This window comes from Eumetopias jubatus, unplaced genomic scaffold, assembly GCF_037043125.1.
Source record: "Eumetopias jubatus isolate StellerSeaLion01/CBP00866 unplaced genomic scaffold, mEumJub1_p1.0 scaffold_6, whole genome shotgun sequence".
Taxonomy (NCBI): Eukaryota; Metazoa; Chordata; class Mammalia; order Carnivora; family Otariidae; genus Eumetopias; species Eumetopias jubatus.
This window is the reverse complement of record NW_028274812.1, coordinates 36,750,020-36,767,256: the sequence shown is the minus strand read 5'-3', so window position 1 is coordinate 36,767,256 and position 17,237 is coordinate 36,750,020. Positions and strand designations below refer to the sequence as shown.

Here is a 17,237-nt window from a genome sequence, read left to right as displayed (position 1 = left end):
CAAGCATTAACTGGCATTGCTCATTTTTATGAAGTGAACACTCAATGGTGATGATTTCCTTCATGAGAAATTGTTGACTGAATCAGCTAAGTCTGCCCAGTTCTTTCATTATTCTTTCTGTGTCCCCTCTGACTATCTTCCACTGATTTAAAGAGGAAAGTTAATCCTTCTCATAAACAGACTGGAGAAAAATATGACTAAATCTATCACCCCTTGCTCAGCATACATGTGTTGTGCATATTAATCAGAGGACAAATTGGAGCCTAGAATTTGGAAGCTGCCTGCAGTGGTACCATGAGTAAGTCTTGTATCCTCACTGCTCCCAGCTGGGGTGATGCAATGACACCATGCCTCATATAGAACAATTTTATTTATTAGATCACATCATCACCAGAAAGAAAAGATTTCTTTAATGAAAATAGCATAAAGAAACTGACAAAGCAATATAATTGTGACAGAGGGAAAAGTAGGTCTAACAAAGTACCTTGTCCTATTAGAAAATCAGTGTTTATGAATAAAATGGTCATTAAACTCTTCAGTTTAAGCCTTGTGGTATCACCACTTATCTTGCTTTGCATGATTCTGGCTCTGAGCATTCTGTCTATTCATCCTTTCATTTGATCTTATGTATTCAGTAATTACTATATGCCAGGCCCCGTGCTAGATGCTAGAAATAAAAATGATAAGGAAGATACACAAATATGTATGAGACTCATTTGAGAGTTCATAATTTAATGGGAGAGTTGATTGTAAGCAAACAATGGCAAAATAGATAGATGGGTATGATGTTCTGGAAACAAAGGAGGTAAATTGTTACTGGCTCTTATAGAACAATTAGAATTTTTCCAGCTAAAGAAGCTCTCCATTGAGGAGCAGTATTAAGGCACAAAAGCAAGAAAGAGCATGATGTGACCAACTAATCATGAGATATGTAGTGTGGCTGAAGCAGAGGCAAATTAGGGAAAGAAATAATGCTCTATAAAATTTGGGAGTATAGGCGCTAGGGAAATTTAAAAACTAGAGACTAACAGGAACAACAGAGCAGCACCGTGTGGTATAAGAAGATAACCTGTCAGCAAGGTGAAAATAACTGGAAGTAAAGAAAAGCAATGTCCCCAGTTTTGCAAAAATACATTCTTGAGATGATAAGAGGCTAGAACTAAATGAGAATAAAGAGAGAATAGCACCTTTGAGAGAGATGTGAGAGGTAAAATTTTCACAATTTTACTAAAGCAGATGGATTTGAGTGGGTTAAGGACTTCCACCAAAAGTCTTAAAAGAATTAAATTCCCCTGAGGTTTAACCTTAGTCAGATTAAGGCTGTTTTATTTTCGAAGGTGACTTGATTCACTCAACTGTTTCATATTTTCACAGAAATCATCATCATCACCATCATCATCATCATTATTTTAGGAGTTATAATTTCATAGTTCTTTCCACTTTCTAAGTACTTATATTTCATTTATTCCTCATGCCTACACCAAATAGTGAGAATAGTAAGAATGATCCACTCTAACTTTTAAATAGAGGCAACTGAAGCACAAAAAGTACTTTGAGGCACCTGGGTGGCTCATTCAGTTAAGCATCTGCCTTCAACTCAGGTCATGATCCCAGAATTCCTGGATCGAGCCAGGCGCCTGGCTCCCTGCTCAGTGGGGAGCCTGCTTCTTCCTTTCCCTCTGTCCCTCCACCCTGCTTGTGCTCTCTCTCTCTCTCTCAGATAAATAAATAGGGCGCCTGGGTGGCTCAGTTGGTTAAGTGACTGCCTTCGGCTCAGGTCATGATCCCAGAGTCCTGGGATCAAGTCCCACATCAGGCTCCCGGCTCAGCAGGGAGCCTGCTTCTCCCTCTGACCTTCTCCCCTCTCATGCTGTTTCTCTCTTTCTCTCTCTCAAATAAATAAATAAAATCTTCAAAAAACTCAAATAAATAAATGAAACCTTTAAAAAAAAAAGTACTTCGTTTAAGGTCACATAGGTAATAAGTAATATAGCCAAGTCTCTCTAAAATGCACATTTTCTGATACTCATTTCAAATTTTTTACATTTAATTTTATGCCACGCATATTTTTAAGCACACATTTAAAAAAAATTAAGGTCTTGGGAGTTTAAGTAACATTAGTCAAGAATAGACAATGGCTAAATGGTTTGAGAGAGAATCAGACTCAGACCTAACTTCAGAGTCCAAGGTCACAGAAGCTATACTTTCCTGCTTCCCTGCTTACCTGCTGGAGAATTATTGGGGAAGACTTTATGGAGAAAGCAACCTTTAAAATGTATCTTTAAGGATGTATATAGGCAGGGCGCCTGGGTGGCTCAGTCGTTAAGCGTCTGCCTTCGGCTCAGGTCATGATCCCAGGGTCCTGGGATCGAGTCCCGCATCGGGCTCCCTGCTCAGCAGGAAGCCTGCTTCTCCCTCTCCCACTCCCCCTGCTTGTGTTCCTGCTCTCGCTGTCTCTCTCTGTCCAATAAATAAATAAAATCTTTAAAAAAAAAAAGGATGTACATAGGCAAAGAGTGATTTTCAGAACACTTAAGTACAGTGCAATGGGTTAATGTATTAATTCACATATGAATCAAAAATGTCAAATACACATGCATAAAGAATGCAAATGCTTACCATGTGTTGTAAGCAATAGTGAAAATCATCTATGATTTATGTGATCTCCAAAATATTTGATGATTTTTAGAAATCACAGGTATCATTTTCTGTTTGGACAGATTTGCACACCCATACCCAGATGTGTTTATAGTCAAGGAAGGCTGTCCAGGAGACTTTTTTGCTTAACTCCTCAAGGCTCTGCTATAGCCAAAAAGTACCAACAGAGTTTTCAGGGCCCCAAAATGCATTTGATTTGAGTGTGACCTAGGTGTAAGGGAGAAGATTCTCCCTCTTATCCACCACCCTTCTAAGCCCCAGAACAGCAGAAAGACAAATCTGCCAATCTTACTTCTGCCTTCCTTAAGTATTTTTACTCCTCAGTATTTTTAATCACCTGACTACTACCTCTTTTCTTAAAAATTCCCTGAAGATAAGGGAAGGATTTATATACAGTCATTGATCACGTGTTCCCTTTCTACCCCAAATGGTCTTCTGGCACACAGGAAGACTGTTTACTTTGCTCAGAAAAGAAACACCAAAAACACGGGTTATCAAAAATTCTTTATCCCTTTAAAACTTTTTTTAACTTTTTTTTAAAGATTTTATTTATTTAAGAGAAATTGACAGAGAGAGCACGAGCTGGGGGAGAGGCAGAGGGAGAGGCACAATGTGGGGCTCAATCCCAGGACCCTGGGATCAGGACCTGAGCCAAAGGCAGACGCTTAACCCACTGAGCCACCCAGGTTCCCCCCTTTAAAATTTTTTTCTCGGTTGGCCTTTTTATTTCAAAGATCATCTTATTTGATTCTTAAATATTCAAACAAATATTCATTTTCCAGGGAAATTGAGTAAGAGTTCATTCCTTCAGGAATTGTCACAGTTTCTTTAATTTTTAGCTCATTTGTTTAAGTCTCTCCTAGGACTTTCTCTCCCCATTAAGTGCATTACACATACCATTTGCTGCCCTTGCTACACCCTCTTAAATTGGAAGTTTCATCATACTACCCAATGGCCCTCTATTTGTGTGGAATTCCACTGACAGCAAAATTCAATAGATTACAACAAAAGCCACAGTCATTCAAAATCAAGGGGGAAATCAGGCTTCTGAGACTGTGTAGTGCCACTTCAAAAGCCCCAAGATTGGGTCAAGATGAGCCAGGATCATATTTCATTATTTTAAAAGAAGACTACATTCCCAATTCCACCAAATAAAGCATCATTTATGCCTGCTATAGAAGATAATTTAAGGAAGAAAAGGTTATTTTGCCATCTTTCAACTTTTCACAATCATCCAAAGTCCCTTCCTCTTCCCCTTTCCCTCCCTCTGACTACTTACTCTCCAGTCTCAGAAACTTTTTGTTAGGCCACTGTTTCCCCGTTCGGGGCTGGGAGATGGTCCACATTCCCCACCTCAGGGAAAGTTTAGAAACTTCAAATCCCTGAAAGTGTCCTAGAATTTAAATTCCTTTTCAAAATAGAAGAGAGTAGGATACCTCTCTTTTGCAATCTGAATTTCTAAGGTCTCTTCTTGAAGCAGCCTTAGGGACATTCTAGTTATTCATCTTTGGTTTGGTCCTAAAGATGAGCTTCTAGAGCATGGTAAGTCAAAATTATTTCCTTGAGACCATGATGTAGCTCTCTGGAGTGGGCTGTTGCCTCTTAAAGCCGATATTGGAACAGAAGTGGCTTACTGGCTGAGGACTCCGTAATAATAAATGGCACTCATTAACACAAGTTGTTTGAGGGGCACCTGGGTGGTTCAGTTGGTTAAGGGTCCAACTCTTGATTTCAACTTTGTTCATGATCTCAGGGTCGTGACACCAAGCCCCATGTTGGACTCTGCACTGGGCTTGGAGCTTTCTTGGGATTCTCTCTCTCTCTCTCTCTCTCTCCTTCCACTCCTCTCCCCATCCCCCCCATCTCTATCTCTAAGAAAAAAAAAAGACAAGTTGTTTGATTGAAATACTGAGCAATCATGGCATGCTTGCATATGTGAGAATAATATCAGAATCATCTTTCTGTATACCTGTCTTTCTCCAACCTTCCCTCGAATAAAATGATGGGCATGAAATCAGGGAAAGAGAGTATTACTTATCTTTCATTTAAGTTTTTCAACAAATACTTATTGAGTAGTTACTGCATACAGGTTCTTGCCAAAAAAAAAAAAAAAAAAGGCGGAGCTACCACACTCGGAGGAACAGTAACATTGTTTACCTGTTTACCTAGTATGTGGGCCTCATACACCTCAAGGTCTCAAGGTTCTCCGTGTACAAAAATATGCAAATGAATCAGAAACCCACTGCCAGAAGCCCCAATATTATCTACCTACCACGAAAATAACCTGTTCTGTGAATTGTGTTTCCTTCTGAAATATTTTTATAGGGAATCAAAATTAAGGTTAGGTTTCTACAAAAATAAGTTCTTCATTTTTGCAATTATTACTACATGTTCTTCCTAATATTACAAAAAATAGTATAGTTCAGTATCACCTTGACATGTTACAAAAATGCTAGGAATATAGATAAAAATTCAGTAGATAATACATTATGATACATTTAGGGACCCAGTCAAAACAATGGGAGGAAATGACCTAGTTAGGAAATGAACTAGTGTGCTACTAACTCATTAGTTAGTAGCAAAGAGGTGGGAAATTGTGCTTCTAATGATCATGGCAGTGGTGGGAGAGAAAGTCCACATACAGAAGGTTGTGTATATGAAAAATGAAAGTAATTCTTTAATTTCTTCTGCATTAATCAGATGCCTATTAGAGGACCTATATTCTGTTTTCCTCACAACATTTTGAAAGTTCGTCAAGAAAGAAGAGGATGCAAGTGTTAATTTGACATATAAGAAGTAACATTTGATGAGAAAAAGTTAAAAGTCATATAGCCTGGCAGAGCCTATTAATTTTAAAGGATCAAGTTTCTGAAGAACACTCATAATAGGCTGAATCTTCTTGTTAGACTATTTGAAAATTAAATGGGAAAACAAGCTTTCTGTCTTTGAGCTCGTATTTTAAATTCACCAGAAAAATAGAACTTTTCTAATTATGGTGGGAAGGAAACTATTAAGAAATATGTGCATATATAGTTATATATAATACCCAAGCATGCGCACACATTTACTACACATGTGCCTACCCTCCTGACTCTCCTCTCCTACCCTAATGCACATTAGTGCCATGACGAAAGGACAGTGAAAGCCATAAAATGAGATACTAATAATAACCTTACTAATCTCACTTAATTATCAGGCCAATATTTCTAGGTTAGCAAACATTCAATTGCCAAAATATCTTAGAGAAATGAAACCAGTTGTATTCCACTCAAGTATATGCAACCAGTATTGATGACATAATTGCAAGGAGCTATCTTGCTGGTTTTGGAAAATGCATGTGGAAAGTATTTCTAATTAAGAACAGATGTTTGCACCAAGAGAACAGGATAAAAAGTACCTAAAACAGTTTGCATCATCTGCCACAGGTGAAATATGCCTTTTATGATCTTATTTACATTATGAATAAAATTTATTTATTACAAATGTTAATAGAGTAGAGGCTAAATGAGATTTTTCTGTTTTCCGTCCTAGCTTAAGAAATCAATAGTTTGAGATAGAGTCTGTAACTCAAAAAATGTTTTAAATACTGAAGTAAGGTGAAAACATTTGAGAATGTACTGAGTGTACACTTAAAAAGTGAACTTTACATAGGTAATCAATAAATAGCTGAAAATATTAAATTATAGCTATAAATGTGTGTGACATCTCTACTAAAAATATCCTGGAGTAGCACATGCTAAATAGGAGACTGGTAGTTGTTTTTCCCTCTGTGATGTAATTCCAGATTTGAGTTTCATTTTTCCCCCATAGAACAATAAAAATCTTCAAAGAAAGGAAGAGTGGGCTGTGGTAGAACGAGAATTAGACATCAGAATCAACTAGGGCATAAAATGATGAAAGAGATTAGAATAATATCAACATTTCTGGTATAATCAGTCACTGCAAATGTGTCAGCAAGTATGAGACCATCCCTTTCTGTCAATACAACCGAGTAGACAATTTGAGTAAGGGAGGAAGGAGAGTCCAGTCAAACATGGCTATCAACACTTCTCTTTCTGTCTCAGAAGAGCAAAATTCTGAGGGAAGTTCTTGGAACAAACAGAAATTTATCCAAATGAAGTCAAATGATAAATGCCAAGAGAATATTCTTTCTTTGGAATTCTTTCAGTTCTTCGACTTAACCAGCTGGAATGAATTTTCAAGTAGCATTTTGTTCAGCCTTTTGAAATGAAGGACTTTCCTGTTAATTGGAAAGCTATATTTCATCAAAGATGAAGACAGTGCTCTTGGCTTAGTTATTCTCTTTAAATTTTTTTTTAAAAAAGGCATTTGGTCCATATATACCCTAAACAAACTCCAGAATATGCATTTCAAGGGTGAAGGACTGAACTGTGAGCCTATATACCTAACTAAACTATAGGTATATAACCTATACACCTAACATAAGCTCTGCGTGAAAACTCGCTATTATACTGTGCTCCCTCCTGAGAGGAATATGTAAGGATGGAAAAAGATTTGAAAAACATTAACATTCAGAATCAAATATTGATACAACTGAGGTTTTTGGTTTTCTAAGGTAAATGAATTGGGTAAGTCACAAATTTAAGCATTCTTTATTGTGTTACTTTAAAATGTGTTTTGAGGACAGGGATAGCATGATTATCAACTCAGAAAGATTTAGAGCAAGAAAATAAAATTAACCAGGAAAAAAAATATTTAAGACTCAGATTTTCAAACCAACCTACACTTTAGGCAGTACTTTCAACTTAATTGCTGATTAGTGATATGTTAAATACACATTTAAAATTTAAATTGACACAGAGTTAGGCAGCCTGATTTATCACAAGAACATGAAAAGTTTTAAAAAGGAATTAATTATAATATAATACTAAAGAAATAACGTTTTCAGACTTCTTAAGGGAATCACTCAATAAGTAGTCTGGAATGACAATTATGTATTCTGCTTTAAAAAATTTTATGAGAAAACCTCATGATACTATTTATATGCTTTGAGTCTGGCAATATGTGTATGATAGGCATTTTCTTATTTATTTATTTATTTTTATTAACATACAATGTATTATTTGTTTCAGGGGTACAGGTCTGTGATTCATCAGTCTTACACAATTCACAGCACTCACCACAGCCCACACCCTCCCCAATGTCCATCACCCAGCTACCCCTTCCCTCCTACCCCCACCACTCCAGCAACCGTCAGTTTGTTTCCTGAGATTAAGAGTCTCTTATGGTTTGTCTCCCTCTCTGGTTTCATCTTGTTTCATTTTTTCCTCTCTTCCCCTATGATCCTCTGCCTTGTTTCTCAAATTCCACATATCAGTGAGATCATATGATAATTGTCTTTCTCTGATTGACTTATTTCGCTTAGCATAATACCCTCTAGTTCCATCCACGTCATTGTAAATGGCAAGATTTCAATTTTTGATGGCTGTATAATATTCCATTATATACATATATAATGGAATATTATATATATATATATATAGGCCATATCTTCTATATATATGTATATATATATATAGGCCACATCTTTTTATACATTCATATGACAGGAATTTTCAAAGAGACTATTTTCCTGGCTTTTTAAAATATTTAAATTGCTGTAATAGATTTTTCTTTAATTTTCTGTTTTAGTCCAATTTAGTTAACATATATTGTATTATTAGTTTCAGGGGTAGAATTTAGTGATTTATCAGTTGCATATAACACCAAGTGCTCATTACATCAAGTGCCCCCCTTAATGCCCATCACCTTATTACCCTATCTCCCTACCCACATCCCCTCCAGCAACCCTCAGTTTGTTTCTTATAGTGAGAAGTCTCTTATTGTTTACCTCCTCTGTTTTCATCTTATTTTATTTTTCCTTCCGTTCCCCTATGTTCACCTCTTTTCTTAAATTTCGTGCCCTCCTATGTTTTTAAACTATTATAAAATAAAATACAGGATACCCTTTACTTTCATAATGGGTAGGTTGTAAATATTGCAAATAGTAAAAAATCTTTGGGCACTTTCTCCTTTGTGCTTTTAACCATTCTTTAAACACTGATGATTTACAACAGGAAGATGTGCTAGTATGCCTAGTATGCAATATCCAGCATCTTTAACAGTTTCTTCTGGACTCTAACTAATGTCCCTCTTGAATGCAAGGAGTCCAGGCTGGGGTTCTGGGCAGCAGAAGCAATGAGATGGAACAGAGTTACCTTGGGTGAAAGGGCCATGGAAATTTCTGTTCGCACAGAGCTAAAATTCAAAATTTCAGATCCCGAATCTTCAGTGAGTGATGAAATTATTTGAACAACAGGAAAAAACATCAGTCAAGGTGAACTAAAAGTAATCAATTCATAAGGAAAGTATTCGACTTGACAAAAGAAAGTTTATTATGCAAAAGCAGATTATGAAAATAGAAGTTCTAAAAATTTGTCACTGTTGATGTTTATGACATTTGTTATAATAGGACCGCATTCATGACTCACTAGGATTTTTAAATCTAAGTCAGTACAGTTTTTCTTTCTCTCTTTTGTTGTTAAGTGTAACAAAATATAAAAATCTCTGATAATTTTATGAGGATTTCAGAAATGTAGCAGTGGTAGTTTAAAGGTAAAATAAAGTTTCTAAGTTATATATAAATGACATAATAGGTAAATAATTTCCAAAATTCACATATACTACATCCTACCTCTTTACGACTGGGAAGGGGATGGAAATACTGAAAAATACATAGACTGTAGCAATAAGAAGAGAGGACAGAATGACATGACTGGCTGGTGCTGACATAAAACATCTCTTTCAAAATGTTGTTAGGATCTGATGAGCAAATTGCTGCTCAGAATTCAAATTCCAAGAGGTTAAAAAAGTATATCCTAAGCCATAATTTTTATAAAACTCTCTGTTGTATTAAGTTAGTTCACACACTTTCCTTGCCCCCTTTTATGACTGAGTAGCTTAAGCATGAAATAAAACAAGATGCTATGCCACACCGTGCTCTATTGAGATGTGCCACGAGGCAGAAGAGCACAGTGTGGTTAAGACCCTCATTTTCCTCAGTGTTAGGTAGAGGTTACAGTAGAGCTTGTAGACATGGTGCTCTCACTTAGAAGCATGCCTGCTACAGGGGCGCCTGCCTGGTGACTCTCCATTTTCAGCTCAGATCGTGGTTTCAAGGTTGTGAGATCAAGCCCCGTGTGGGACTATGTGCTCAGTAGGGAGTCAGCTTGAGATTCTTTCACTCTCCCTCTGCCCCTGCCCCTCCCCACACTTGCTCACTCGAGCTCTCTCTCTCAAATAAATAAATCTTGAAGAAGAAGAAGAAGAAGAAGAAGAAGAAGAAGAAGAAGAAGAAGAAGAAGAAGCAGAAGAAGCAGAAGAAGAAGAAGAAGAAGAAGAAATATGATATGCCTGGTACATATAAGTGTCCATTAAACTTTAATTACCATTACTCTTACTGTTTTTAGAAACAGACCACCCTAGTCATTTTCACTGGGCTTACTGCAACAGGCTACTAATTGGGAGCTTACTGAGCAAAGAGGGTAGAAATATCAGTAACCTAACCTAGGAAAAGGTGAGCGAGAGAGGAAGGTCCCCCTGAAGGAGTGACATGCGGCAGAGAATTAAACACAAAGTCTGCGTTAGAGCAAGGGATGCTAGAGAATGCATTCTAGGGAATGTATCCAACACAGGGGATCGGTAAACATAGTGAGTTGTGATGAGTGAAGTGCAGGGGTGACTAAGAAGAGAAGTATGAGGCCACTGAAGGGAGTGACAAAGTGAGCAGGGGCCAGGACAGAGGACCAGGACCCTGAGTGCCATGTTAAGACAGCTGGGTTTATCCCCTTTCACCTCCTAAAATTTACACTCAGTGTTTTACAGTCAGGACACTCTTGTTTCTGAATTCCTAAAAGAATGTGACACAAATGGATTGCATCTCTTGTATTAGTCTTTTTCACCTGTTGGGAAAATGCTATTTCGATCGTAATATATTTTAAATGATCAGAGCTAGCTTTGCAAAAATGGTTCAGGGTAATTTCCCAAATTAACAGCATTCGGTAGACTATGTAATTCTACGCCAAATTATTTTTCTGTGAATAATTAATCAGAAGATCTTGGAAGTTAAATAGAAATGCAATTAAATTAATTCAGGTGTTAAACTACAGAAAAAATCATTCAGGTACCTTTTAAACTTCAATTTGGAGAAATTAAGTGTCTATTTACAAATCCATTCTTTCATATTTTCACTATATTTGCTATAAATTCTTAGGTTAGAGTAATATCAAGGAAATAAGTATTTTTATTTTTTAAAGATTTATGTATTTGACAGAGAGAGAGAACACGAGAGAGGGAACACAAGCAGGGGGAGTGGGAGAGGGAGAAGCAGGCTTCCCACAGAGCAGGGAGCCTGATGTGGGGCTCGATTCCAGGACCCGGGGATCATGACCTGAGCCGAAGGCAGACACTTAACCGACTGAGCCACCCAGGCGCCCCTATTTCTATTTTATTTTTAAAAAACAAACAAAAAAAGGTTTGAATGCATTCCTGAAGCAAATTCTACGGAGTAATAATACAACTGAAAAGGAATTTGGCCTTTCTGACTTTCAACGGTGTTCTTTACCACTAGGTCAGGCTGTTCTGTGTTTGTATAGTCCACAATTCAAAAGCCATTATATATTATATGTAACTACGTACCAGATCGTAATTGCTGAAGAAGTTAGACTATGGCAATTTCCCCTCCTCTACAAAATTTCCCCAGTGATATATTAACTAAAAGAAATAAAATTTGGAATTTTCATCCTCTATACATAAAAATCAGGTCAATTCTAGATTAAAAATCATTAGATTAACCCCATTTTCACACAATTTGTGCTTTTTTGAAGGTATAAAACCACACGTTTCCAATTGAACTTCATTCCACAACCAATAAAGAGAAAACACCTAGCAATACATTATATTTTAACGGACTATTTATTTAATTGGTTTTAGTTATAGATTCAATAATATTTAGTCCTCCGTCTAGAGTGTGGGATACACTTTAGCTTTTTGAGAAAAATTGAAGTGGAGCTATTGAAAGCTCAATAGCTCCCCTTAGTGGTGTCATGCAAGAAATTCACCAAGAAGTCTCCTAAAGACCTCTGCGCACATTTCTAAACGTTCAGAAAAATGTGAACTGATATTCACTATTTGAGTAATTCCCAACAAATAAATTCTATCTGTGATTCTGTGGAAGCAAATTTTTATAACCCTATTACATTTTAAAAGGTAATTTAGCATTTTCTATAGTTTTCATTTTTCACTTGGAACTTAAATAATACATAATTTAGGAAAAATAATTCAGGACTGTTTCTTTCTCTCTTTGTTCTTTTTCACATGTTTATTCCTTTTAGTTCATATTTGTATTTGAACAGGTTTTAAAAATACAACCTGCAACTAATTTTCATTTTGTATCTAAGTGTCTGTTCCAAATGCACCTAATCAGAAAACTTGCCTTAAAAACTAGTAGCTACAGTACGTCAAAAAACATACTTTATATATAAAAAGAAATTAAATGAGAAACCATGTGATGTGAAATAAACTTTGAGAGTATACATTTAAAGAAATTGGATCTTCTATTGGTCTACAGCTGTGGGTCTTATTCTCTACCAGAATAAACTCAGGGTGAATTTGTTAACTACAGGTTCCTGGTCCCCTCATAAGACCTACTGAATCATAAGCTCCAGGGGTGGGGCCTAGGAATATGTATTTCTCAAAGTCATGTATGCTTGGAAACCTGGCCTGCAGAAGGCCCTAGGAGGTACTTAGATAAATGACTATGTATTTCTGTACTAATAGGAAATAATTTCAGTATCTCAAAAATATCACCTATTCAATCATGTGATACTGATTTGCAATGAAATCTTACATAATACGTGGCTAGACTGATCTGCACAGAGATTTTAGTTACTCTTTCAAAAGTTAAGACTCAACACTGGGTATTATATAAGACTGATGAATCACTGACCTCTACCTCTGAAACCAATAATACATTATATGTTAATTGAATTTAAATTTTAAAAAAACGTTAAGGCTCAAAAATAAATACCTGTGCACTGTGTATACACCCTTTATGGATTCTAATTACAAAAGTGCCCCTGAAATAGGAAATAAGGTCACATGTCAGGATATCCTATTGGCCTTTTCTAAACTAGTCACAGAAACATCCACTCTGCCCTGCTCTCAGATTCTGATACTTGCCCTTTTCCCATTTTCAGTATCACTGATCCTCAGGACAAACTCCCAACATGGCAAATGAGTCTTGTACATCGTTCCAGCTTCTCTGAGTAATGTCCTATATTTAGACTCTGATCAAACCACGGAAGTCTACATTTTCAGTTCCCCAGATTCACCATGTCCTTGCATGCCTTCATTGACATACTGTTCACTGCCCGACATCCCCTTTTGCCCTCTTCGGCCTGGCAAACGCTCACTCATTCTGTAAGGCTCAAAAACATCACCCCATCTGGGGAGTCTTTTTTGATCTCCATTGGCAGAGGTCAATGCTTTCCTTGCTGTGCTCCCATTAGGAGTTTGCACACTCCTCTCTCTCTATTTTATCATTAGCTTGTGACTATAATTATTGTGCCTATCTCCATGTCTCATTTGTATCCCCAAGTTGTAGCACACTTTTTGGCATGGAGTAGAAGCTTAATTCATGTTTTTGTAATGAGTTAATAATATCAGCGTTCACTTCTTCCATTATTAATGTGTGCCAGGCACTATGCTAAGCTCTTTACAAGCATCTCGTGTAAACTTTACAACATTTAGGAAGTAGTAATGATTATCCACATGTTAAATATCAGCTAATCCTGAGAAATACCAACAAATTGCCAAAAGTCACACAACTAGTTGGTGGCAGACCTAGAATTTGAGCACTGTGTTTTTCTGACCATAAAAAGAGCAGTCTTAAACAAATGTTGCACCATAAAGGCTCAGGTCATACTTGATTGCTAATAGCAATTTCTCTTGGATGGTCTCTATCCGACATTAACCTCATACCTGGAACATCGAGGGATGATGATCATTAGAACACTCTACAACCCAATTCTGGTGCATGTGTACACATGCATAATCAGTGATATTGATTGAATATCAGTGATATTGATTGATTGATTTGAAACGCAGACACGTCTATATAAGATAGTGATAAGTTTGCTTAGTTTGCAAACTTACCAAAAAAAGTATAAAACAACTATTGACCACATCAATAAAAAGTCATCAGAATAGAAAAAGAAGTCCCCTTTTAATGAAAACCTTACAAAATTTCCCAAATTGCACGTGATTTTTAGTGGATTACAGCCACTCTCCTGCATTTCTATTTTATTTCTTGGACAAGAGGAAAATATATTATTTGTGCAAAAGGGTAGTTAGTGTTTCCAACCACTAACACATGGTGTGTAAAAAATAATAATCCCATTTTTCTATTGTGCAATAGCCCTCTGTTGGGCAACAATCATGTACAATGTGCTAGTTTCCTGTTACTTTATTAGAGCCTCCCCTTACACTCACTGCCCAGACTAAATAGTTATTCCTTGGCTAATAAAACTATAATACTGAGTTTCATGCTACTTCCAAAAATGTTTCTGCCTGTCTTAAGAAATAATCATATCAGTTTGCTAATAAGCAGAAATGCACTGTAAGTTGTATATGTTGTCACATGTGGCTAAAAAACATATAAATCAATCTGTGGCCAAGAAAGAAGCAATATATTTCTTATGCATTCAGAATATTATGGTTAAGATCACAGCTGTAAGACGTTGGACCATCATCAAGAGAACAATGTCAAACACTGAACTTTTGGATAATTTCCATAAAAGTAACATTTTGTTTGGGGTCAGTAGTTTTTATGGAACTTTGGAATAATTTTCACTGACAATTTTTTTTAGAGTTGAACTTGAACACCTCCAAAATGCTCCTCAAAATGGAAATACTATGTAATCTAACCTTTGTGACCAGGTCCTTCTGAAAACCAAGCACATATCATGAAAACCAGCATTTCTCTCTTTCACGTTGTACAGTTTCATGAAAATTAAATTATGCTGCATACTCAGGAAGGTAAATTTACTCTTCAGTTTTCTCTGTTTAATTACCAAGTTCAAGTCATCAGCGCCTCAAATGTGTAATAATTAAAGCCAGAATGAGAAAAAGAAACTAGATTCCTTCCTCAGAAATTTTATCAATCCAGCAAATTCTTTCAAGTGAAAAGAATAATGGAACTGGTCAATCAGTGTACAACTAGTTCAGCTCTAGGTATAATGTCTTTTTAGAGTCCAAAATTTGGAGGTGCACTATGTTTAGCCCAACAAGGCAAGTTTTCATAAAGTAGTTGGAAGATTTTATAAATATAGTCTCAGACAAAGCTCACTGTGACATAAAATCATTAATCCAAGGAGATTTTGTTGGCCCAGGATACATATGCGGTATTAATAATATTGCTCCCTAGGATTCTGTAACCAGAGCTCAAGAAGAAGAAAGCCAAACCACTGTATTCAATATTTGCAGCCTTTTTCAGGACATGAAAATATTTTGGTTCTCTCATACAAATAAATTCTCCAAAATACTTTGTTTAAAATGATTTTTTGCAGACAGATACTAATTTCAAATTTTACATGGCTCAGTCTGTGGGGATGCCCATTATCAGAATTTTTCCCACATCAAGGAGTAGTTGGTTCCTAGTTTTCATTTTCTATGATATTGACTTAATTCAGTAATTTCTCATTGGGATATATATACATATATAGTGATGGATCCTGCTAAAACCATGCCCTCAAAAATTATTTTGCACTGTAGACTAAATATTTATATATATAATGTTTACATGATAATAAAATACTTAGTTAATTCACTGTCTAGAAATAAATGAAAATAAGAGACAAAACAAAAAAAGAAATAAATGAAAACACCCCATCCAATTTGATGCAAGTCTCATGCACTTTGCTCAAATTACTCTCTTCCCCTAAAACTCTTAGCAATTTTCCAATGCCAACAGAATGAAACAGTTCTTCTCCCTGGCTCCAGTCTACCTTGCAGTATGCCTTTCCACATCAAAACCTTCAAGGTCATGTTGATTCCACTTTTTAAAATGCCCCGTACTGTGAATCTGAACTAAATCTATGCTTCAAATCCAGTTCAAGATCAGGGATCTCCATGGAATCTAGTGTATATCCAATAAATATTTGCTCATTTGAGTGAGAGAGACATAATGTTCCTGCCTGCATAGCTGATACCATAGGGTTATTGATAAGTTATAGTTAGCACTCTGCATGTAATTGCAAAGGAAATTAACTTCAACATATAAACATTTGCGTTGAAATAAAGTACATTTATCCTGGTATTTGCATATTTGTTATGTAAAGCAATTCTCCTTTAGTAGATGGCATGCAGCTATATCAGCAGATTGCAAATATGTAACTGCTCCTGGAAAATTTGAATACAAAGTAGTGCCTTAAATAGGAGTCAGATAACATATACACATTAAAGATTTCTTATATGGGGCGCCTGGGTGGCTCAGTCATTAAGCGTCTGCCTTCGGCTCAGGTCATGATCCCAGAGTCCTGGGATGGAGTCCTGCATCGGGCTCCCGGCTCAGCGGGGAGCCTGCTTCTCCCTCTGCCTGTCTCTCTCTGTCTCTTATGAATAAATAAATAAAATCTTTAAAAAAATTTCTTATATGACAAGAAATCTATTCAAAACTTTATATTAAATATTCATAAGTAACTACCATGTAAAATAAGGATCAAACTTATAACTATAGAACCCTCTACTGTACAAAACTATCATATATTAACTGTTTCATTATATTTTGTGATCCATGTTCATATTTCTTGAAATATGGTACAGATTTAAACAAAAGTAGCTGAGTGAATGATTTAAATAGTAGATACTTGGTATCTATGGGTATGATATCCAACCTAAGAGAAATTTAACAAGTTTTTTAAAACTTAGAATAACGAAATAGAACATGATTGAATGTATTTTTAAAAGGTGTATTCTTTCATTTCAGGAAAAAAGGGAAGGGAGAGGAAAAGAAAAAAACCTAATAAAGAGGAAAGTAAGGACGCAATACCTGATAACAAAGGTCTGGAACCCAGCAGAGAAACTCCAGAACAACGAGAAAACAAAGACAAACAGCAGCAGAAGAAGCGAAAGGTCCAAGATAAACAACAGAAATCGGTATCGGTCAGCACTGTACATTAGAGGGTCCCATGAGATCGTTGTAAACTCATGATGCTGCTATCTCAACCAGATGCCCAGGACAGGTGCTCTAGCCATTAGGACCACAAATGGACAACGTGTCAGTTACTGCTCAGTCTCAACAACATTCCAAATAGTTGCTATAGTCTTCATACAAGCATAGTTAACAACAAAGAGCCAAAAGTTCAAAGAAGGGATGTTTTCAAATGGTTATCTTACATGCTTCTGTGCATTTCTAAGAGACAAGAAATTTTGTACATAATTATCAATAGGCTATAAGATGTAACAACATAATGATGACATCTGGAGAAGCAACATTTTTTCCCTATAAAAATCATTTTCAA

The 17,237-nt window shown here is 36.3% G+C and overlaps 1 protein-coding gene across 1 annotated transcript in view; it reads left to right on the top strand.

The window, feature by feature from the left end:
• RSPO3 (R-spondin 3) overlaps positions 1 to 16,896 on the top strand; it is an 88,145-nt gene extending 71,249 nt beyond the window's left edge. The window contains exon 5 of the mRNA XM_028116996.2: positions 16,703 to 16,896. Within this exon, the coding sequence (XP_027972797.1) occupies positions 16,703 to 16,896 (194 nt within the window). The remainder of the gene's footprint in view (positions 1 to 16,702) is intronic.
• Positions 16,897 to 17,237: the final 341 nt, after the last annotated feature.